At 38.8% G+C, this 25,294-nt stretch overlaps 1 protein-coding gene across 4 annotated transcripts in view; it reads left to right on the top strand.

Moving 5' to 3' along the window:
* The window catches only part of LOC120296831 (1-phosphatidylinositol 4,5-bisphosphate phosphodiesterase zeta-1-like), a 63,838-nt gene extending 38,839 nt beyond the window's left edge, over positions 1-24,999 (top strand). For 2 of the 4 annotated variants that reach the window (XM_039318853.1, XM_039318852.1), the window contains 8 exons: positions 1,086-1,238; positions 2,107-2,304; positions 3,678-3,834; positions 6,273-6,389; positions 11,535-11,707; positions 14,641-14,773; positions 17,390-17,539; positions 24,863-24,999. In XM_039318853.1, coding sequence (XP_039174787.1) covers positions 1,086-1,238; positions 2,107-2,304; positions 3,678-3,834; positions 6,273-6,389; positions 11,535-11,707; positions 14,641-14,773; positions 17,390-17,539; positions 24,863-24,951 — 1,170 coding nt within the window. In that variant the 3' untranslated portion in view covers positions 24,952-24,999. Of the gene's footprint in view, positions 1-1,085; positions 1,239-2,106; positions 2,305-3,677; positions 3,835-6,272; positions 6,390-11,534; positions 11,708-12,974; positions 13,173-14,640; positions 14,774-17,241; positions 17,305-17,389; positions 17,540-24,862 lie in introns of those variants that run through there. The other 2 variants (XR_005553595.1, XM_039318854.1) reach the window with 2 other exon arrangements.
* Positions 25,000-25,294: the final 295 nt, after the last annotated feature.

The raw sequence follows: 25,294 nt of genomic DNA, 5'->3' as shown, positions 1-25,294 counted from the left end.
CATATATATGTAGGTCTTTGGTTATTCGGGTTTTCTCCTGCGTAAAATTGGAAGTGTCTTGGCGATGTTTCGACAAAGTCCCATTCATCATCTTCAGGCTGGTGTTTTCGGCTTTGTGCTTCTAGGAGCAATAAAGATCAATACAAACTAAAGAAAAAGAAATATAAAACTTAAAATGCGAGAAACAGGAGAAAATAGTAGAAGAAGAAGAGAAAAGAAGGAAAAAGATTCAGAGAAATTCCTTTCAATCCATTTGTATCTATTCCATATTCTTAATACGGCAGGATGAACTTCCTTATTATTAGAAATAAATCAGCATATATGTTTTAGTAGAAATACCATTATTTTGGTCATTGACTTACATAACAGGTAAAATTCACAGATAAAATTACAACTGTCCCATTGTAATAGTCTAATCTATATCAGAGCTGCCTAAGATTTAAATCACAAACTATAAAATTTTGATACCAATATCATTAAGATGTTAATTTTAAGGTTATGAAGACAAGGGGGAGTAAGGCAGAGATGTATACAGTTTGGATAAAACAGTGGGATAACATCCAAATATTTATTATTTATTTATTTATTTATTTATCAATCAATCAAATGGAGATTACCCATCTCCCACCCCGAATTACTCTGGGCAGTGGACAGTGTACAATTAAAACACAGAAACATAGAAATGTGTTATGTAAATATAAACCATTTGAAATATAATTTAAAATAGCTGATGCAAAGCATAAAATTATTACATTACTAAATCTGTATTTAATATCAGTATTGTATGTGTGAGATTAGAATAGTATGGTGTAAAATTAAAAGGTTCCATAAAGAGATATAACAATAACACAGAAGGCTAAAGAGCTAAAACTACGGGAGGTATGCAAACTTATGGGGATAGTCTTTACTGGTCCCAATATGCTTTGATTATGTAGCACAGGGGTCTTCAAACTTGGCCCTTTTATGACTTGTGGACTACATGCTGGCTGAGGAATTCTGGGAGTTGAAGCCCACAAGTCATAAAAGAGCCAAGTTTGAAGATCCCTGATGTAGCATATCCTATAACCGCTTCAATTTATTTTCAGGCTTCTGATTACCCCATCATTTTGTCACTGGAGAATCACTGCAGCCCTCCACAGCAGGAAAGGATGGCAGCTCATCTCCTTGACATCCTGCGTGATACTTTGTGTACTACAACCATTGACAATGCTGTGCCAACAGAATTACCCTCCCCAGAGGTAAAATCACGTGCTCCTTCTTCCTTAGAAAAAACAAAAATTATGGATGAAAGATGGATATCTCTCCTGTGGTTTGTTTATCTCTCATAAAAAATGAATTTGGGACCAATTTTTCTGGGAAGAGATGGCAATACTCGTTTTGCTTCCAGTCAATGCAAATCTTAGAATAGAATAGAGTTGGAAGGAACCTTGGAGGTCATCTAGTCCAGTGTTTCCCAAACTTGACAATTTTAAGGCATGAGGACTTCAACTCTCAGAATTCCACAGCCAGCAACGCTGGCTGTGGAATTCTGGGAGTTGAAGTCCACATGCCTTAAAATTGTCAAGTTTGGGAAACACTGATCTAGTCCAACCCCCTGCTCAGGCAGGAAACTCTACACCATTTCAGACAAATGGCTGTCCAGTCTCTTCTTAAAAACTTCCAGTGTTGGAGCATTCACTGCTTCTGGAGGCAGGTTGTTCCACTGGTTAATTGTTCTAACTGTCAGGAAGTTTCTCCTTAGTTCTAGGTTTCTCTCCTTGATTAATTTCCATCCGTTGCTTCTTGTCCTGCTTTCAGGCGCTTTGGAAAATAGCTTGACTCCCTCTTCTTTGGGGCAGCCCCTGAGATATTGGAACATTGCTATCATATCACCCTTAGTCCTTCTTTTCATTAAACTTTTCATTCACGGGTGTCAAACTCGCCATGTCAAGTGAAGTGTTGCGATGCTTGCATTACTGGAGCTGGAGTGGGCATGGCCTCTGCATAATGGAACCGGCCTGTGGGCTGGCAGTTTGACACCCCTGAACCAGAAACCTATCTTAATTGTCCTTGCCATTTAGTTTTGTAGCTTACCCTGCTGAATAGGTGCCCTTTTCCCCTTCGCAGCAATTGAAATTAAAGATCCTGATTAAGAATAAGAAAGCTGGATCACTCCAAGACACCCTTCAACGGAGGGGTCAGAAATACCAGGGTCTTACAGAAGAAACTGAGGATACTATGGAGTCAGAGGATGAAGATGACGAAAGTACTGGGCGTATGCTAAAGAAAGCGCTCATTCGGAGGCCAACTAAAGACAAGGGCAAGGTAAGCCAAGGGCCATTATGCACAGCAACGTTGCCTTGATACTTTCAAAATAAGAAAACAAACACTTGCAGGCTCGACTAGCTGGGCAAGAAACGGCAAGAATTGACTTCCAAAGACATTAAAGTCCCAATGAGTAGATTTATTGAGGAAACATTAATGAAGCCGTTGTGAAAAACATCCAGCTGTGGAATTCTGGGAGTTGAAGTCCACACATCTTCAAGCTGCCAAGGTTGGGAAACACTGCCCTAGGGCAGGGGTAGGCAACCTCGGCTCTTTTATGACTCATGGACTTCAACTCCCAGAATTCCTGAGCCAGCATCTGGCTCAGGAATTCTGGGAGTTGAAGTCTATGAGTCATAAAAGAGCCGAGGTTACTTACACCTGAACTAGGCCAAGGGTCTCCAAACTTGCCAATTTTAGACTTGTGGACTTCAACTCCCAAAATTCCTCAGCCAGCCACTTGGCAGGGGATTCTGGGAGTTGAAGTCCACAAGTCTTCAAGTTGCCAAGTTTGGAGACCCCTAGTCTAGGCTGCAGCTCTTCTTTCTGTCTTGCAAGGACATTCCCACATATCCTGACAACCTGGCATTGTAGGTCATCCATTCTGATGTTCCCACCGCCAGAAAATGTTGTTGTGCTGGTCTCTTTCAAACAGAACCAACATGGGAAGATTTGCATGATTTCAGGTTCACATATATAGCTCATAAATAGAAAACTACTCATTTAACAAATGGGAAGAGAATGCCTATGTTTGTACGGGCAACCCCCTTTCTCTTGAGAAGATAAAGCAACAGAATTGCCAGGTCTGAAAAGGGTCTGAAAGCACCCAATAGGTGTTGTCCAGCTACCAGTCCAGGTTCAAATCACCACTATGTTTGCTGTCAAGGCACCACCAAAGCAGCTGTGCTGTTCCAATAGAAATTCCACCTCTTTCGTATGTGCACGAAAATGACATCACAATGCATGTACGCAGGGGGTGAAGCTTCTTTCACAATAGCACAAGGCTGCTTTTATCTTTAGCACCCCACCTAATCCCCTGCCATAGACATGTCTGCCACAATCCAACCTGGATAATTCCATCAAAACGTTTTCTGTCGAAAAAAAATGTCTGAAGCACAAGGGTACGGTCCAGAAACTTTTATATGCAAAGATCCAAATATCCTGAGACCATCTTGATCTTTGGGACCCGCCCAGTGCTAAAGCACACTCTCTCTTGTTCATACTGAATGGGAGGAGATTGAAGAATGTGTCTACCTAAATTCTAGAACTACACTGTCTTCCCAATGTTGTCACCCCCGGTGTACTTAAACTTGACACCACACATTACTTTTGGGCTTCTGAGAGGCACACCTTTTGTCAATCTCTGTTCTTAGGGCCATAAAGTCAAAGTTGCTTTGCTCCTCTCTGAACTTGTGATTTATACTGCTTCTCGGAAGTTTGTCAGTTTTGAGGATTCCAGGGAGAAGCAGAAATGCTACCAAAATAATTCCATCGGAGAGACGAAAGGTCAGAAGCTCATCAGCAAAAGAGGTAATGTAGAAGTTTCAACCCTCAAAATAATATTTAAGTGAGCTACATATTTCTCTATTTGTTTTTTGGAGCCAGCATAGTTTTCAAAATGTCCGTGGGAATAAAAATGCCTTGTGTTAATTTATGAAGCTTTTCAATGTATTACAGGGGTATATATATAGAGAGAGACTCCTTTGTGTCAGATTTAACTCTGGGATTTCATGGACACTTTCACATAATTGTTGGGGGTAACAATACTAATGTGTTTTTCAGTGCCACTTCCTCTTTTTGATTTGTTTACCTCCCAATTTAGCCTCCAGTTCCTGAGACTTCCCACTAGTTTCCATCTAAATGCTAACCAGGACTGACCCTACTTGCCATTTTCTTTTAAGATCAACCAAGTCAGTTAGACATTGCCACCTCACAGGGCAAGACAGAAGTATACTCTCTGCCTGATATTTACAGTAGATGTAACCTCAAGGCTTCTCAATTTATCTACCTTCCTCCCTTCTACTACTTAAACTGGAATAAATCTTCCACATAGAACTTCCAACAGTTGGCTTAATCATGCCATATTTCTTCAAGAGGATGTTCACACAGAATGTGGACCATAACGCTTGCATAGGTGTTCTGCCAGAGATATGGATCAAAGCAAAATCTTTGGACGAGTTGGCTGCCAGGATAGTTGGCCTTTTTGAAATTATCCAGCAAATGTAAAGATAGAGAAATTGGGTGGACAATTTATCTGAATTTCTTTAGGAAGAGGAGACATTTCAGACCCCCCCCCCTGCTGATAATGGTACTCTTCTTCTTCTTCTTCTTGTGCCACATCCGTTATCGGACATTGGTGATCATGTTGGCAATCCTGTTTTTATCAGCAGCCGCATGAAAAAGTGCTGCTGAGTTTTGTCCAAACTAGTCCCTTAGATTTTGAAGCCACGATGTTCTTCTTCTGCCTGGACCTCATTTGCCTTCAATCTTTCCCTGGAGGATTAAATGGAGTATGCTGTATTTTTCTGGGTGTCACATCACATGTCTGAAATATTCTAATTTTTGTTTTTTAATTGTTTTGATGATTTCCCTTGGCTTTCCCAGGCGGCTTATCCCCTCCTCATTTCTGATCTTGTCAACCCAGCTTATACGTAACAGCCACCTGTAAATCCACATTTCAAATGCTTCTAGTCTCTTCAGGTGGCCTTCTGTCAGAGACCAACTCTGTACTCCATAGGATAGAAAAAATATAGCATCTGACAAGCTTGATTTTTAGTCTTAGGCTTATGACTGCAGAAGACCTTTTTCATTTTGGAGAATGCTGTTCGGGCTTTTTCTATCCTTGTCTTTACTTCAATGGTCATGTCCCAGCTTTCATGTACATTGGAACTGGCGTGCGTGATTCTTTCAACTTTTTCTAGTGGTATTCCTTCTGAATTTATTGGTGGAATGGTACTCTTACAAAAAAAAAAAACTAAAGCAATAAGCAATAGGAAGAGTTTCTTCTTGGTGCCTTCCCTTGATCTTTCATGAAACCACGAGAAGACTGGTTGACTGCTCACAATTAGCCTATATACATCCCTTGGTCACCTCAGAGATAAGGAAGTTCAAGAATACCCATGACAATTCTCCTGAAATTCTCTTAATTGCTGTTAAATCAATGTAGTTTCTTCATGGCTAAATTACTTTCAGATATATTGTGCCTTTGAGTCATTGTTGACTCCTGGTAATGACTGGACTAGGCCCTGCAGTTTACTTAGCAAGATTTTTGGAAGTGATTTGCCCTTGTCTTCTTCCTAGAGCTGAGAGAGAGTGACTGGACCAAGGTCACACACCTGACTTTCACACCTAAGGCAGGACTAGAACTTACAGTCTTCTGGTGTTTGGCCCAAAATCATCCAGATGTTTTTCATGCTTAAGGCAGGATTAGAACTCATAGACTCCTGATGATTGGCCCCAAATCATCCAGATGTCTTTCACGCTTAAGGCAGGATTAGAACTCATAGACTCCTGATGATTGGCCCCAAATCATCCAGATGTCTTTCACACTTAAGCAGTGCTAGAATTCACAATTTCCCAGTTTCTAGACTAATGCCTTACTACTACTCCAAACTGGCTCCCAAAAGGCGCCCAGCATAAATACATATTGTGAATTTGTTGTCAGCATATACAAATTCCCTTTTAAAACATTATCAACTTGTTATATTTGCTATTTTAAAAGTGTCTGTAGCCTTTCCTACACTTATTTATTTTATTTAAAATATTTACATATTGCTTCTCATTGCAAAAAAAAAGAGTTTGCAATAATCAGAAAGTAGGTCAAAACAGTTGAGAAAAGCATTCTTCGAAACAATGCAAAAATATGCATAATAAAAGAAGCAATAAAAGGAGCAATGAACCAATAACAGAGAGTAACAGAATTAGGCATATTTCTTTGCAATAACTTTTTGAACATGTCTTTTTTGCAGCTCCTGATTTTGTCTCACACACAGTCCGCTTCCTTACAAGAATCTACCCCAAGGGAACCAGAACAGACTCTTCAAATTATGATCCTCAAGAATTCTGGAATGTTGGAAGCCAGCTAGGTAGGTCACTTAGATTCTAGTCAAATCTGCTATGCTGAACAAGATTTTCATTGGGAAAGTGTTCACTGGGGCCAGAAGAAATTGGTATTCAAGTCTTCCAGAAAGAACCATAGGCCTAAGAACAAGCATGGTTGGCTCCATTCATTGATCAAAGAAACAAGGGTCACCGATGCTATTTCCCCCCATTAGTCTTTGGCAGGAACTGGAATATAAATGTAATAATAAAGAAATTATTATTAGCCGAGGCGCAGCAGTTAGAGTGCAGTACTGCAGGCCACTTTAGCTGACTGTGTTCAGTAGGTCAGCGGTTCAAATCTCACCGGCTCAAGGTTGACTCAGCCTTCCATCCTTCCGGGTAGGTAAAATGAGGACCCAGATTGTTGGGGGCAATGTAAATATATATATACATTGCTTACTGGTGTACACCGCTTAGAGAGTGCTCGCACTTAAAGCGGTATATAAGTCTCATAAATAAATAAATAAATAAATTACAGCTAGTAAAGGAAAGTTGTCTGTAGTGGATATAAATGTATCTACTTACATTTCTCTGCTTCATTTCAAAGTTGATGATAAAGACAAGGATTGTGTGCCATTAAGGTGGTGTTGACTTCTATCAAGCACACAGATTTTTTTTCCCCATGGTGAAGTTAATTCTAAATCCTGAATTTAAAGAACCAAATTTCCCTCTTACACTGCATTCCTTTTTTCTCTCTGGCTTTCTATTTTGTAAACATGATATGGCAATTTTGGAGGGCCAATTCCTGTGGAACCTTCTCTTTATTATCTCCTAATCGAGTGATCAAAAGGGGGAAATAGAATTAAAGATTTATCCTGTATCCCCTTTTTACTTATGACTCCTGTTCTTTGTCTACATTAACATTTCCCAACCTGCTTCAACTCCCAAAATTCTTAGCAATGGTCTGTTGGCTGGGGAAGTCCACACATCATGAACATATCTAGGTTATGAAATGGTGGTCTAGGAGATTGCCAATGTGAGGTCAGTTCCTTCTGCTTTAATTCTCAGATTAAATGCATGGACTGTTTGACTCTCCTCCTGGTAGGAGGCAGTTAATAAAGTGGTAGGCTTTGCTTAGGTCTATAATTAATTCCCAGTAAGTAAATTTTTCTGGCTTAGTTATCAACTCTATTTCACTAACATTGCTCAAGTGAGATTTCTGCTCTTAGGAATGTGCTCTCTCTCATTTTCATTCTCTCAGTCTCATACACACACACACACACACACACACATTCACTCACTCATAAAATACTTCAACTTTCAATAGACAGGACCTCTGTTTTATGATTTGTGCCACTACAGGAGTCAGTAATTGTTTGAAAAGTAGGCAAAAATATTGAAAAACGTTTAGCTACAACTGTGGGTTACTGCTAAGGAGATCGGAAAGTTCACAGGGACAGTGGAGCCAAAATATCTTAGTCAACACATCCCACTAAGCTGTGATTTGTTTACTCAGTTAATTACAATTGGCTAAATTCACATGAAATATGTATTCTGTTGTGATAAGACTGGATCTAGAGCAGCAATGAGATGGCCGGAGACGAGACCAATCTCATTAAGTATGTGAACAACTTAATATTGAAACTTAGGCTGAGCTGAAGCTTTTATGTGCATTTCTAACTGTGAAATGCTATCTTTGAAGACCAGACTGTGAGGAAGCTGGGGGAGGGGGGAAATTAAGAAAAGTGCACGACAACCGTCATCACACAAATTCTGCATACTTGCATTGACCACTGAAATGCAAATAAGTAAAGGCAATATTGCATGATGGCATCACTGGACAAGGAGTTCAAATCAATCAATCTTAAAGCACATCTACCCTGACTGTCCTTTGGAAAGACAGATCCTGAAGCTGAGGCTCAAAAATTTTGACCACCAAATGAGAATAGAGGACTCATTTAAAAAAAAAAAACTCTGATGTTGGGCAAGACTGAAGGCAAAAGGAGAAGGATGGCAGAGGATAAGATGGTTAGATAGTGTCATCGATGCAGTGGACATGAGTTTGAACAGACCCAGCGAGATAGTGGAGGATAGGGGGCCTTGTGTGTGATGGTCCATGGGATTATGAAGAGTTGGATATGGCTTAGCAACTGAACAACAACAATAAAATCACTGCACACATTTCATTTTGACATCATGGAGGTTGACTGCAGATGCCACTGATGACAATCATATAGATACAATAGAAAACCCCCTCCTGTTCAGAGTATCAAAAAAAAGCAATTGGAAGTATCCACTTTCAACTTACATATTTTCCAAATTAACCTAGAATTCTGGGAAATGAAGTCCACTATCCCAGCCAGAAACGCACCATGATAGGAAAACTTGATCCAGGGATTGTACTGATTATAGCAAGTATACTGCTGGGAGAAAATTGAAGTCTCTTGATATTCACTTTCTGCAAGTTCTGAGATAATAATACTAGAGTGCAGGTTTTCTAAACAACTGTATTTGTCCTTTGTTTCTTTCCTATAACGGGAAGGAGAGCCCCTTTGATATAGTGATTAAGATACAAAACTAGAAACTGGGAGATTGTGAATTCTAGTCCTACCTTATTCATGAAGCCATCAAAGTGACCTTAGGCAGGTCATTCTCTCTAAGTCAGTGTTTCTCAACCTTGACAATTTTAAGGCTTGTGGACTTCAACTCCCAGAATTCCACAGCCAGCAATGCTGGCTGTGGAATTCTGGGAGTTGAAGTCCACATGCCTTAAAATTGTCAAGGTTGAGAAACACTGCTCTAAGTGATAGGAAGAAAACCAGGACAAAACACTTTCAAAATGTTGCCAAGGGATTTGTTCAGGCAGTTCCTAGGAGCCAACACTGACTTAAGGCCCACATATACACAATAAACTTATTGTATGGAATCAGATCACTGTTTTTTATCTACAGCAGCTGCTGGGGGGTCTTGTCTGAGAAGAGGGTAACAGGTAAATGCCACCCTTTCCTGTTGAATTCAACAATCATTGCTTCATTTTCACTCTTAATGGCCTTACTGGAGTGCATAACATAAGATAAATTCTTCTATTTTATGATATGAATTCCTTGACACCAAAAGCTTTGATGAGATGTGCTGTATACTCGTGCATCTTTTCCTAGCATGAAAAGAACATTAATTGCATGTTGCTCAGGACTAGGCAAGCCTGTCTTGCAGAAAATTGGATGTCTGTGAAATACAGAGGCATCCAAACAAAATATTGATACCCAGGGAAGGAACGAGTTCAGTTCTTTTATGAACTGAAATGAAGGAACTCAATCAGAGTGGTTTCCTTTGGAGATATGATGCTTAGATAGTAACCTATTATTTTCAGGCAACCCTCCCCTTGCCTGATTCAACACCAAGTTTAACCCTTCCAACCCACAATTTATATTCAGTGTCAAAAATAAAGGGAACAACTGACTCTTGAAAGGGTACTCCAGAATAAACAAGCAATTGCAAGTCCAATCATAGGAAAGACACTTGATTCTACAACCCCATAGAGATGGCTCTTAGTCTGCTGAGATGAGATTCACCAGAATAATAGAATAACAGAGTTATACCTCCCAACTACAAGCAAGATATAGGCAAGATAAAAAAAGAGTGGGGTGTAAAGATAGAACTGACAGAACTAGATAAGATTTTATTAGGTCCAGAGGATAAAATGATTAAAAAAATATATCATTTTCTTTTAGATCAGACAATGTATGAAGAATAGGTTAAGGAGACCATGTTAATTTGGAGTAGGGATTTTGGTTTCAGTATTGACCTGCATATTTGGCAAGAACTGTGGGAAAGAAATAGGAAACTCACCTTAGCTACCTCATATAAGGAAAATCTTTACAAGATGTTTTATAGATGGCATTTCCCACCTGTAAGGCTAGCCAAAATGGGTTCAAACACCCCTGTGCTGGAAATGTAAAACAGCAATAGGATCATACTATCATATGTGGTGGGAATGCCCAAAGATCCGTGAATATTGGAACAGGACACGAAACTGGTTGAGGGATATATTAACACTGGACTTAGAGTTAAAACCTGAACTCTTCTTGTTGGGAATAACGACAGAAAAATTTGACAAGGGAACAATCTACCTGATGCTACACATCCTGACTGCAGCTAGGCTTGCCTTTGCGCAAAAATGGAAGAGCAAAGAAATTCCCACAGAGGAAGAGTTAATACATAAAATATTAGCATGTGCGGAAATGGACAGGCTCACAATGACATTAAAAGATAAATGTGGATCAGTTTATTACCTGGGATAAATTTTACCGCTGGAGGAATTTGAAGAGGATGGTTGGGATTAAAGATGAATGTTAAGATAGAAATATATGTTACTTTAGAATAAGTATTGTATATAAAACTTAGATGTATATGTAGAGATGAAGAATTGATTGTAAAAAGTGGAATAATCTGATAAGAATGTATATACTGAATGTCACGTTAAATCCAATGTTTGTTTGTTTTTAACTGTATTATAAATAAAATTTGTAAAAAAAAAACAGAGTTGGGAGGGATTTTGGAGGTCTTCTAGCCCAACCCCCTGCTCAAGCAGGAGACTCTATACTATTTCAGGCAAGTGGCTGTCCAGTCTCTTCTTAAAAAGTTCCAGTGATGGAGCACCCACAACTTATGAAGACAAGCTGTTCCATTAGTTATTATTTTCACTATCAGGAATTTTCTCCTTAGTTCTAAGTTGGTTCTCTCCTTGATTAGTTTCCATCCATTGCTTCTTGTTCTGCCTTCAGGTGCTTTGAAGAATAGGTGCTTTGATACCCCTTTTCTTTGTGGCAGCCCCTTACCCCACCAATTGAAAATGTTCCCCTATTACCGGTAACTTTTTTTTTTACAGTAGATAAATGGTAGGTCAAATTAGCTGGGTAAATAGAGCTGTGGAAGTTTATAAATTCTAGACCTATTTTGCAAGGAGGGAAACTATTATTGTTGAAATATATCAGTATTCAACTAGGGAAGATAATTTATGTGTATAGTTTTGGAGTTTTTTTGTGCACTTTATTGTCTTTCTTAGTTTTGCTTTGTTTTTGTTTCCTTTCTTTTCTGTTGAAGATTGTATTTTAACTTTGGAAGTGAAATAAAAAAATATTTAAAAAAGAGAAATATGTTTTGCTCTTATTTGTATTTTTTTCCTGCAGTGGCCTTAAACTTCCAAACACCGGGTGTGCAGATGGACTTACTTATTGGAAAATTTTTGGACAATGGAGGCTCTGGTTACATTTTGAAACCAGAATTCTTGAGAAGAAGAGACTCTGCATTTGACCCATTTAACGTTGCTGATAGGTATAATCCCATTACACTCACAATAAAGGTAAGACCGTTTCATGGAAACTTCAGCTTATCTCAGAAACAATTCCTTCATATCATGAACTGAGTCACCAGGAAAACATTTGACTAGAAAAGACCAAGAAAGTTATACTTCTACAACTAAGATATCATTATCCTTAGCCTATGTTGCCTTGAAAAATGCATCTGATATCTCTTTCTCAGGATTCTCTTCTCCTGAATAGACATACAGATTACAGAACCATGGAATTGGAAGGGACCTTAGAGGTCCTCTAGTCCAAACCTCTGCTCAAGCTGGAGATCCAGACAAATGGCTGTCCAATCTTTTCTTAAAAGCCTCCAGTGATGGAGCATTCACAGCTTCTGGAGACAAGCCATTCCACATTAATTGCTCTCACTCTCAGGAAATTTCTCCTTAGTTCTAGGTCAGGGGTAGGCAACCTTGGCTCTTTTATGACTCGTGGACTTCAACTCCCAGAATTCTGGGAGTTGAAGTCCATGAGTCATAAAAGAGCCAAGGTTGCCTACCCCTGTTCTAGGTGGTATCTCTCTTTGATAACTTTCCATATGTTACTTCTTGTTCTGTCCTCAGATAGTTAGGAGAATAGGTCTATACATTTCTTCAACTGATACTTAATCCTTTTTGGAAAGTAGGAGAATAGATTTTAATTAACATATTTGGTCTCACTCTGTTGTAAAACATTCAGATAGTGAAGAATTGTCACAAGAACAAGATCACTAATTCCCCACCCGTGAATGGTTTTGCTTGCTTAATAAGCTGAACTGAAACCAGCAAACATGCTTCAATCAATGCCTAAAAGAGATAGTTAGCTTGTAGTTCAATATATCTCATATCTCATAAAAACAGCTTGTTATGGTTAAGTTAACCATTAGAACCTGTTTGATACAGTGGTTTCAGAAGCCAGGCTAGAAGCTTGGAGACCATATATTCTAATCTTGCCATATGCATGAAGTCAGCTGGGAGATTTTGGGCCAGATATTTCCTCTCAACTCCAGGAAGAAAGCAATGGGAAATTATTTCTGAAAATGCTTTCAAGAAAATTGCAGGGAAAAATTGATTTGAAGGTGTAAAAAAGAAAATGTCTGTCTTTGGTCATAGTGATTGGGCAGGTGTTTTGTGAATGGATAACTTCTCCCACAGTATTTTACATTAGAGACAACTTGAAGGTATGGAATAGAATAGAATAGAATAGAATAATAGAGTTGGAAGGGACTTTGGAGATCTTCTAGTCCAACCCACTGCTCAGGCAGGAAACCCTTTACCATTTCAGACAGATGGTTTTGAAACAGGATGACTGGAATCTATCTTGGTATTTGGAAGGAACATGGGCATGGCTGAGTCAAAAGGCGCCTGCTTCATCGTCAGGCACTTGTAGCTCAAGACATCCCAAAGAAGAACCAGCTCAAGGAAAAGTATATTTCATTTTACAAGCCACCTGTGAAAAGCACCACAGTTATCTTCTTAAAAGGTGGACAGTTCCTCGCATTTGTACAAAATGTTTCTGGGAGGGATAGTAATTCGTTTCTAGGCTGCTTCTGCCCTTGCTTAACAAAGGTAATATCATGGTTCTGACAGATGAAACTCTTCAAAGAATTTCAAGGCATTGTTTACTTTAAAGAATCTTTATTCGAGTAGCATAACATCAGCATGTACATAGGCAAAGCCAAAATCTGAATTCCCCTCCCCTGAGCACATAGTATCAAAGCACAATTCCCTCCTCTAATTAACAGTCATAAATCACATGCTCCAATTAGTTTGAAATGCAGGCTTTCCCTCCAGTTCTTCCACCCACCATTTCTTATCATCTCTTATTTCAAAAAACCTTGGTTCTCACACTAGTTACAATATTGTTATGTCTAACTAAACTCCCATGCACATTCCTCCCCCTCCCCCTCAGTATCATCTAATTCTAACTCTAATTCTAAGAGTAAAACATAAGAAGGAAAATGGCTGCATCTCCATATGTTATCAAAGCAAGAACATCCGATGTTAGCAGCGTTGACAGGTACATGATTAGAATAGTAATTTGAGAATGGTGTGGAAAAGGTCCAGACTTGCTGTCTCTTGGGAGAGCTCTCTGATTATACTAACATTTCCGGGGGCACAAATGGAGGGAGCTTAAAACGCCTCCTCCCTCTTCTCCCTGATGCAGGCAGGCAAAGCAGCTATTATAACTGGCAGATGGTGCTTGGGTCAACTAAAAAGTGGTGTTTGAGAGCAGAGTCCAAGTCAAGGGCAGGGGGAAAATACCCAAACAGTGAAACAGAAGGATCTGCTTGTCTTATGGAAGATGAAGATGGGGAAAAATAGGAAAAAGGATGGGAAGTGGCCCACTTGTCAAAATGGCCCGATCCAAGGTCCTTGTAGCTCTGTATATTTTCTTGAAAGCAAACATTCTGTTTTAATTATTCATTCATCAGGTTAGGAGTAAGTATTCTGTTGCCAAGCTTACATAAAATGTTGCTTCAATCTTTTATTAAATGCCATTCTAGAACTCTGAAAATTTTTATCCTGCACACATAATCCTAACTTAATAAAACTGATACACAAGCTATTCAAGATTGTTTTAAAAAAGATCTCTATCCATGTATGAAAATACCTAGGATTGTGCAATTGTAGGAGATGACCAATCTGAGCTCAAGGACAGGGTCAAATGCATCATCAGTTTGGAGTCACTATGCCTCCCCCCAGAGATCTAGGTCCAGCCCCCCCCCCCTTCGAAGTCCATTGACTCTTATCTGGTGCCAATTTGCCTTGACCATTGGTAGATTGGATTCTTGTATGTAGGTAGTATGAAATAAACTCATAGTGCTTTTGAACTCTATCCTGGCTTCTGATTTCTTGTGCCTGACAATGATTGGATAATTAGTTGTGCACTGATATAATCCAGCAGTCCTATAAGGATGCCTACTGATATATACATGTCTTTTCTCCAGATTATTAGTGGCTATCAGCTACCTCCAAGTAATCTCTCCAAAAGTAACAAGGCTGATCCTTTAGTCAAAATAGAAATTCATGGTGTTCCAGCAGATATGACAAAACGGCAGACTTCCGTCATAAAGAATAATGGTAAATTGAATAAAATAGGAAATTTTGAGAGTTAATTTAATGATCTGTAAAGCCTATCAGAGTTAAGAATGCATGGAACTATCTAAATTTCTCTCAGTTAAAATATTGCGTATATTACCCTATTTTTCTATTATATCAAATGTTCTTCAGAATTTTTTTTAATCAATAGAGACTTTGAAATGCATAATTTTTTTGTAAACAGTTTACACAGAACTTTCTGTAATACATACTATTTTTAATACATGGTTGTTACAGGTATAATTATTATTTATTCAATTTCTACAGCATTCTATATCTATAATGCATGGCTATTATTACTCATTTTTGTATGCATCTTTCAGCAACAGGATTGATTTTTAACTCAATTACAATTATTTTGTATTGTAATACAAAGTGTGTAACATTATACAGACATAATGTTCAGAAATGGAAGATGTTTTTGTGTGTAACATATTCCCATTTTTAAATTTAGATCAGGAGTCTTCAAACTTGGCCCTTTTATGACTTGTGGACTTCAACTCCCAGAATTCCTCAGCCAGCATGCCTGGCTGAGGAATTCTGGGAGTTGAAATCCACAAGTCATAGAAGGGCCAAGTTTGAAGACCCCTGATTTAGATGATGAGCAGAGAAGAAGAGATACACAATTAATGAATTTATAGGTGTTTGGTTATTTTAGTAGGTCATACCTTATGGAATAGGAGGAAATATTTTTTTTTAAAAAAAATCCCTGATCAAAGTTGCTGATGTGCCAAAAAGTTGAAGAGTCTTAATAAACAATGAGTCATAAATCCAACTTATTTTATACTACCATAAATTACACCTTTAAGCTATGCACACAATGAAAGCAGTTTAACACTGACACCTGTAATTTTAAAAAATACGTAGTGCCATTTATATCTCAGACAAACCTAAATTAGGGCAAAATATCCACAAGAAAACCCCAATTCATTAAGACAAAGCCCCTACCAAAAAGGATATGATGGAATCAGGAAATGTACATTAGAGAATAATTGTGTAAAACTGTACTACATTAGGAAAGAAAAATTACCATACAGGTAGTCCTTAACTTACAACCATAATGGGACCAGAATTTGCATGCTAACCAAAGTGGTTGTTAAGTGAATCATGCTCAATTTTGCAACCATTTTTTGATTCATTGTTAAGCGAATCATGCAGGCATTAAGCAAATTTGGCTACCCCATTAAGTTTGTTTGAAGCCAACTTGCAAATGATGATTACTTCATCCCAGGATGCTGCAACCATTAAAAATTCATGCTGGTTTCCAAGTGGAGATGCTGCAATGGTCATAAGTGTCAGTCACTTTTTTTGGTGCTGTTGTTTTTGAATGATCACTAAACAAATGGTTGTAAATCCAGGATTGACCTATATGCATATTTTAGGAAAATATCGTACCTTGCGAATATGTAGGAAACAGAACAGACATACACACAAACGTATAATTTTTTTTAAATATTTTTTATTTTTAAACCAACAAAACAAAATAAAACAAAACATAATACACATACACACACAGTATATACTCCTCCCCCACTTTTTTAACAGCGATTATGTAATGGTAATCTTCTATTATTTACATTTCTCCCCCTTATTCTTCTTTAGAATATTTGTCCTTATTGCCCCGTTGTTTCTTATTTATATTTTTCTTCTTTCATACTCTACTTATTACTAAGAATAATTCATATTATTATTATTATACATTATTATACACATATTTTCACTTTTGACCTTTCCATATTTACTCTCCTCTATTATTTCTAGTCTCCCACCAGTCATACCACTTGTTCCAAAACATATAATTTTTTGCTAGCTTTCTTGAAAAATTAAATTAATATGGAATGGGGATGTATGAACGTTCAGTTTATTTTGCATATGGCTGACTGTGACTTTGGTGAATATATATTGGTTGTAAACTGCTCAAAGTTGTTTTAAGATGGGGGGCTTTAAAAATGTTTAAATAAATAAATGAAATATGATTGATGTGATTAGACAAGAGGAATCCTAATAGAATCAGCTACAGCAAAGGTCCCCAACCTTTTGGGTACCAGGGACCAGTTTCATGGAGAAAGATTTTTCCATGGACTGGAAAGTGTGTGGTTTTGTGTGCTGCCTGCATCCCATGGATGGGGCTTTGCTTATTTTTGCGGCCCGGTTGCTGGCATGCCATGGCCCAGTACTGGTCTACGGAACCGGGGGTTGGGGATCCCTGACCTACAAGATAGTCTAAGTGCATCATATCATATACTTCACCTGAATTTTGCTTCCTTATGGCATTCAATTGCTTTTGCATCAATACGTTCATGCAAAATGTTGCATTAAAAAACCCAAAACAATGCAGATATTATAATGCATTAATTCTTCTTGGAAACAAGACCACGTAAACATCTGCAGAAGTCCAATATCTAAAAATCTCTTAAGTTTTAACTTAACTCTCTTCTTTTGGATGTCAGGTTTAACCAAAATCTATTGGAGAACCATGAAGGTTCTGAAATAGGGACTAAGGAAAAAAAAAGGTACCTTGGTGTTTTCAAAACTCAGAGCAGCTCGCATGATTAAGGCTCAAACTATTAACCAGAGTTTTCTTCCCTGCTTTTTCAGCTTTGAATCCTAGATGGAATGAGACATTCACCTTTACTGTCCAAGTTCCAGATCTTGCCTTAATACGCTTTGTAGTAGAAGATCAGATGGCAGTTATTGCCAATGACTTCCTTGGCCAATTTACTTTACCACTTTTGAGCATGAATAAAGGTAAGATCATTATTTTCTGACTAATGAGAGAGAACAAGCAGTTGCCTGCCCTTGAAAAAAAAAAACAAGGAACAATGTAAGGTGAGCAGCACAATATTTAATTTAAAAGTCCTACCATTAATGTCTAGGAAGATTCTCAGTCATCCAGGTCAGGGTTGTCCCAAAGGTGCTTTTTCAAGAGGCAACTGGACTTTCCTTGTTTTTCCTAGAAGACATTTCGCTTCTCATCCGAGAAGCTTCTTCAGCAAAGGCAGAAGAGTTCACGTTCTGGACAGAAAGGACTGCTGGTTTGAAAGAGGGGTCAAAGAGGCCATCTACATTAATTTTGAACATCCCTCTCTCAACAGAGGGGGAGGGATACGACACCACCTATCCCCTGTTTACAACACAGTCCTCCCAGCAGTTCCAAGAAGGTTCCACACCCATTTGCACTATTCAGGTGATCATGAGGGCACAGATACATCTCCAAGTGGCCTCAACAACTCTCAGAAAGAGTGCTAATGACCAGATGACTGCAAGGAATATAAATCCTTTCAGTCCCCATTGCAAGAAAGGTTGCAAGAACTGGCCATGGCTAGTCTAGTGAAGAGAAGGACCAGGGGTGACATGATAGCAATGTTCCAATATTTGAGAGGCTGTCACAGAGAGGAGGGGGACAACCTATTTTCCAAAGCACCAAAGACCAGACAAGGAACAATGAGGGACTAGAACTCACACTCTCCCAGTTTCTAGCTTGGTGCCTTAACTACTAAACCAGTGGTTCTCAACCTTTTTAATGCCGCAACCCCCAACCGGTCGTAAGTTGAGGACTACTCAACCGGTCGTAAGTCGAGGAGTACTCAACTGGTGCAGCACCGTTTGCAGAATGGGACTTTTGGCGGGCTCAGCAGGGCAGAGACAGCCTGGAGAATTCCTATTGGCTTTTGAAAGCCAATAGAATTAGACTCTATTCAAGAGAGTCTATTCTATTGGCTTTCAAAAGCCAATAGAATAAAAGGGAGTAGCACAGCTAAGGAAAAGGGGGGGAAAATGGCGGACTGCGTTGTTTGGCGACCCCCGTGAAATGGTCGTTCGACCCCAAATGGGGTCCCGACCAACAGGTTGAGAACCACTGTACTAGACCAAGGCTCTTCAAACTCGGCCCTTTTATGACTCATGGACTTCAACTCCCAGAATTCCTCAGCCAAGCATGTGTGGCTGAGGAATAGTGGGAGTTATCCATGAGTCATAAAAGGGCTGAGTTTAAAGACCCCTGCACTAGAGCAAACTTTGTAAGGGATGCTGGAAGTTGTTCTCCAGCAAGGATGATTGGCTATATTTTGCTTAATCTAACCTAAAACATTATTTTTAATCTTTTGTACCACAGATTGTTGTTCATATGTAAGGGACTTCATGTTCTGAGATTGTGTTCTACATACGTTTTTCTAACTCTATGTTCTTTGCCTTACAAAGTAGCCAAACAGTTAAAGAGCTAAGAGGTTGTGAAGGATGCTAAGCCTAGATTCTATGTTCTGATAAGGAACCCCACCAGTTGTGGTTCTTGTTTATAATCACACACATTGTAGTATAATGGATTATTGTAGCTACTGATCCCTTAAGTAATCACATATTGATACCTAGTTATTTGGGTTCCCTGTATCTGTTATAATACTTAAAGATCTACTGGTGTTTGATCTTCTAGAATGAGCTGTACAATAAGCACCAGAAAACCTTATTCCTGCCTTTAGCTCATCAGTAGACAAGATATAATACATATCACAATCAAGGAAAAAAACTATAATCTGAATTTAGGCAAGAAAAACCAAATGTACAGGTATAGTATAGGGGGTACCTTGCTCAATAGTAGTAACTGTAAGAGGGATATCGGAGTCCTAGGACAATCACTTAAATATGAGCCAGCAGTGTGCTGCAGCTGCCAAAAAAGCCAACACAATGCTAGGCTGCATTAACAGAGGGATAGAATAAGATCATGTGAAGTATTAATACCACTTTACAATGCCTTGGTAAGGCCAACCTTGGAATACTGCATCCAGTTTTGGTCACCACGATGTAAGAAAGATGCTGAGACTCTGGAAAGAGTACAGAGAAGAGCAACAAAGATGATTAGGGGGCTGGAGGCTAAAACATATAAGAAACGGCTGCTGGAATTGGGTATGTCTAGTTTAATGAAGAGAAGGACAAGGGGGGACATAATAGCAGTGTTCCAATATCTCAGGGGCTGCACCAAAGAAGAGGGAGTCCTCTTTCCAAAGCGCCAGAAGGCAGGACAAGAAGCAACGGGTGGAAACTAATCAAGGAGAGAAGCAACCTAGAACTAAGGAGAAACTTCCTGACAGTTAAAACAATTAACCAGTGGAACAACCTGCCTCCAGAAGCGGTGAATGCTCCAACACTGGAAGTTTTTAAGAAGAGACTGGACAGCCATTTGTCCAAAATGGTATAGGGTTTCCTGCCTGAGCAGGGGGCTGGACTAGATGACCTCCAAGGTCCCTTTCAACTTTATTATTATTATTAATTTAGAGAATAGGAAAATGTCAGACCATATTTAATATACAATAACAATGTTCTAAAGTGGAGCCTTCTGAAGTCAAACCAGTTTCCACTTTCCAGCCATCAACTGATCTAGAAATGATCCCTCCAGGAGCTGCAGGAAAACATCTTGTCTCCCTTTTTCAAATGCAGGTTGTAAAATACTACTTTGAAATTAACGTTACATACACAGCCCAATCAAATAGCCTTTGAAATGCTCAGTTATATTTCATGCTAGGCTTTGAGGCCCTTAACCATAATAAAAATAAAAGTTGACAGTGCATAGAACAACAATAAGTCACCAGTAAAAAGGAGTGAGCATGATTTGAATATTTTTACAAAAGGACAGGATTAAACTCAGGCTCCCTTTGTTATCCTTCACTGCCTCTATGGAAGACCTTTCTTGATTTTACCAAAACTTCAGTTATATACTGACGGTCAGTTTGATGTAGTGCAGTGATGGTGAACCTTTTAGAGACCGAGTGCCCAAAAACCGCCCTCCCACCCCATCCCTGCTCTGCCCTGCCCACTGGGCCACCCACCACCTCCACAGCCCACCACAGATCACCCAGACAGCCCAGCAGCGCCACAGAGGCCATGCCCTCCGCCCATGCCCTGCAGCATCATCTGCACATAATGGGGCACAAGAGCAGAGTCTTGTCCCCGCTGCCCGGCTACCATGTCCTTGGCTGCGCTGCTTCACGTGGGCCGTGCCCAGGGGTGACTCTCCTCCGGGGGGGGCTGCTGGTGAGGAAGGGGCTGTGGGAGGAGGCGGGGCTGGGGAGATGGTGCGTGTGCCCACAGAGAGGGCTCTGAGTGCCGCCTCTGGCACCGGTGCCATAGGTTCGCCACTACTGGTCTAGTGGTTAATACATCAGGCTAGAAAGTGGGAGACTCTGAGTTCTAATCCAACCTGAGCCATGAAAGCCAGCTGGGTGACCTTGGGCCAATCACCCTCCCTCAGTCCAATCTACCTCATAGAATTGTGGGCAAAATAGGAGAAAGGTGTGTTGGGTATATTTACCATCTGGATTTATTTGTAAACATAATAAAGTAGGATACAAATAAATAAATAATAAATAAATACCCTTATGTCTATAAAAAATGTAGTGCACACTTATTAACTTGCACATTTAAGCCTCTGCCTAATCGTGAATTAGACCGAATCCTGATTGCTTTACAAATACCCTGACTTGTTTGGAGGATTTAAATGAATCAAAAATCAGATTAAGAGAAGAGAAGATATTTTATCTAAAAGTGTTTTAAATGAATTTAAGTTTGTGTGATGGAAATCAGTCGTGTTCTCTAGTTCATTTCTTATGTCATTACAAACTTGCAAAAAGCATAACATTCCATTTGCAAAATATTTTTTCTGGGTGTAATATTGCGTACACATCATCATAAAATATCCAAAAGAAATATTAAGCTATATTTCACACTGCATGAAGCATCATGAAATATTTAGACTCTAATGAGATGACAAACTTGGTGTGCTGTCAGGGAATATCTATAACTGTTATTATGGAAGGGGAAAACATCTATTTTTCAATAACAGAGCACCTAAAATCAATGATAAAATATATACTTGTGTGTGTTTGTATGAAGTTAGCCAGAGTAAATAGAAAGAGACGGATTTTCTGCAAAATCTATATCAAATTGATCTTTGTTCTCTTTGAAACTGCACAAAGAGAAACAATTAGTTAAAATTTTGTAAAAAAATACATGGTTCTTTCTCAGGAAGTGTCTTTCTGCACATGCCACAGTGTGCATGTAAGCCATAGTCCAGGTAACATAAGACTAGACTAGACTAGACTAGACTAGACTAGACTAGACTAGAATAGACTAGAATAGAATAGAATAGAATTCTTTATTGGTCAAGTGTGACTGCACAAACAAGGAATTTGTCTCTGGTGCATAAGTGCTCAGTGTACATACAAACAACAAAATAATAAAATCATAAGATATTAATAGAAGGTAATAAGAAAGATGAGAAAGATAATAGTTATATGGTTCTACTATATTAGACATAAGACAGTACTGTGGGAATTAGGTGTTCAACAGAGTGATGGCATGAGGAAAACAAAAATCTGGCATGCAAGGCCTTATTGTAGTGTCCCAAGGAGAAGAGTTGAAACACTTTATGTCCAGGATGTGAGGGGTCTGTAGATATTTTCACAGCCCTCTTTCTGGCTCATGCAGTATACAGGTCCACAATAGAAGGCAGGCTGGTTGCAGTTGTTTTTTCTGCAGTCCTAACTATCCATTGAAGTCTGTACGTGTCCTGTTTGATTGCTGTGTCACACCAGACAGTTATAGAGGTATAAATGACAGGCTCAAAAAATTCCTCTGTATCAGCGCCTAGGGCAGTTTGATTTTAAAATACTGTTTTTAAATAGCTTAAACAGACTGTGGGCATTCTGATCCATCCTTGTATACGTATATCTTATCCATCGTGCTATTTTCTTTTAGGCTAAGAAATGCTATGAAAAGCTTAGGAAAAAACCTTAAGAAATAGTAAGCAGATAATAAGTAAAAGAAGAGGAAATATGGGAAGTCCTCATTTAGTAACTTTTTCATATAGCAACTATTTGCACTTGTAATGGTGAAGAAGAAAATAACATTTACCAGTCACATTTATCACACTCACAGGTCTGTAAAGCAGAGGAAAACCGAAGTAAGGTTATAAACACAATTGCAGTTTCACTTAGCATCTGCTTCTCTTAATGACCAAGTTGCCAGTCCCAATTATGGTTGCTAAACAAGGATTACCTGTGTAATTAAGTCTAGCTTATATCAAGACCATATTTCTCCAAATCTTTCTATCCTTGCAAACCATTCTTGATTCAACTAATTCCATGCACTGATTTTGCATTGCGTTTGTTCGATAAAGTTCTCACCTCTTTGTTTTTGAGGATCTTATCAGCATCTTCCATCTTTTTTTTTAATTTTTATTGGGTATAAAGGAAAAAAAAAGATTAAAAACATTGAACATGGTAAATCGTCTTTGACATCTCCGTCTTATCAGTCCATATTGTACATTAATTACATATAATACATCTATATACAACTGTACATTTCTAGTCTCTGTCTTGACTTATATCTTTGCTGTGACCTCCATTTTTTTCCCTCCATCTATAAAATTTATTCCATATTCGATAAAATTCTGTTTCTTCCTGATTTTTTAATCTTTTAGTTATCCTGTCTAGTTCTGCACAATACATAATTTTCTTTATTAGTGCTTCCCCACTCGGTACTTCCATTGCTTTCCACTTTTGAGTAAATATTATCCTTGCCGCTGTAACTATGTGAATGATTAGATATATGTCACCTTTATTTACATTTTTCCCTAGTATTCCTAATAGTAATGCCTCAGGTTTGTATTGAATGTTTTGCCTAGTCATTTCTATTGTCCATTCCCAGACCATACGCCAATACACCTGTGCTTCTCTACATGTCCACCATACATGAAAAAATGTGCCCTTTTCTTTTTTACACTTCCAGCACATAGGTGAGTATCTGTTATACATTTTGGCTAATCTGGCCGGAGGGAGATGCCATCGGTAAACCATCTTATACAGGTTTTCTTTATATGATGTCACCAGTGTGATTTTGTTATTTCATTCCCATACTTGCTGCCATTGATCCATATTTATATTATATCCTAGATCTATTGCCCATGTCACCATTGTTTTTTTAACCTGCTCCTCATATAGCTTATATTCCAACAAGTATTTATAAATATTCTTTATTTGTTTTTTCTCTGGGCCTAGCAATATTTTATCTAACCCCGTATCTTGTCTATTAATACCCCATTCTTTCTTATCCTTCATATATCTTGCTTGTATCTGGAAATAAGACCACCACTCTAGGTCTATTCCTTGTTGTCTTAGCTCTTGTTTTTGTTTTAAATAACCTTCTTCTGTCAAAATGTCTTTATATGTAATAGCCTTGTTTTTCCTATACAGATTGGGATATGTGACTGCCTCTAATGGCGATAGCCAAGCCAGAGTCTTTGTATAGTATATTCCAGCTTTTTATTAATTCTTGCTGAATCTTATGTCTTAAAAAATACTGGTGGTTTCTGCATTGCCCCGTCCATATATGAACTTCCCAACCCTGCTGAAGGTCGTAACCTTTAAATGTAAACATCTTTTATTTTCTAAGGTTATCCAGTCTCTAATCCATGTCAGGGCCGCTGCTTGGTAATATAGCTCCCAATCTGGGAAACCTAAACCTCCCCTCTCTTTGGCATCCTGTAGTGCCTTTAATTTTATTCTTGCCTTCTTACCTGACCACACAAATTCTAAGGTTAATTTATTTAACTCCTTGAAAAATTCACTCTTCCTTCTTACAGGAAAAAAAAGGCATGCCTGAAACCATCCCACGTTACAATGAAAGTTACCTCTGACTATATATTGAAAGTTCTGCAATTCATAGGCAATTCATTCCAATGCTGATAGGTCAAGTCACCTGTATATGAACAGAGAGCAAACCCCAGTCCCTTCTAGCACTGATGATGTTACCTAGTTGGGTAATGAAATGTCTGCAACAACCGAGCTCAGAGAGCTCCAAGGAACCCATCAGATATTTTCTGTTCATCTTGCCTGGCTGGATTCTTATTTGATGTGAGATGCATGGATACTGTAATAACAGGTTTACCAATCCAGAGGTTAAACACAGAACATTAGGAAGTTGCTAAAGTCAGACTGTTGATCCAACTAATTCAGTAAGTCAATGTGGATGGTAAGTTTTGTTTGACCTGCTTGCATTGTTGTCTTCTTGGTTTTCTTTCAGGTTATCGCCACGTTCCATTGGTCTCCAAACTTGGAGTTACCCTCAAGCCTGCCTCCCTGTTTGTCTACATATGGTACTTTCAACAGTAATGTCATCACCCGCCCTTCCATCTGTGCGTTTTAATAAAGCAACCATGGTCCAAGCAGGTGATACCTTCTACTTTCTAATAGAAGAGCTACGTGTTTGCAGTACTTGAAATATTATGTCTATGGAACAGACATTCTGGCATGTATCTGATGTTGGTGTGTGCATGTGTTTTTAATTGTTGTGGAAGGAAAGCTTTATAGTATCTCCCTCCACCATAAATTGAGGCATCAGTGCTTAACTTCTTGGGCTTGGAGCGATTAAGATGCTAAAAAGATTTGAGACCTGAGACCCCAATGCCAAATGATGGGGTGAGCTCCCATCCTTGCCTCATTGTTAAAAAGGAGA

Source organism: Crotalus tigris, unplaced genomic scaffold, assembly GCF_016545835.1.
Source record: "Crotalus tigris isolate CLP2741 ecotype Arizona unplaced genomic scaffold, ASM1654583v1 scf7180000021590.295515839:345692, whole genome shotgun sequence".
NCBI classification, from domain to species: domain Eukaryota; kingdom Metazoa; phylum Chordata; class Lepidosauria; order Squamata; family Viperidae; genus Crotalus; species Crotalus tigris.
This window is presented reverse-complemented; position numbering and strand designations above follow the sequence as displayed.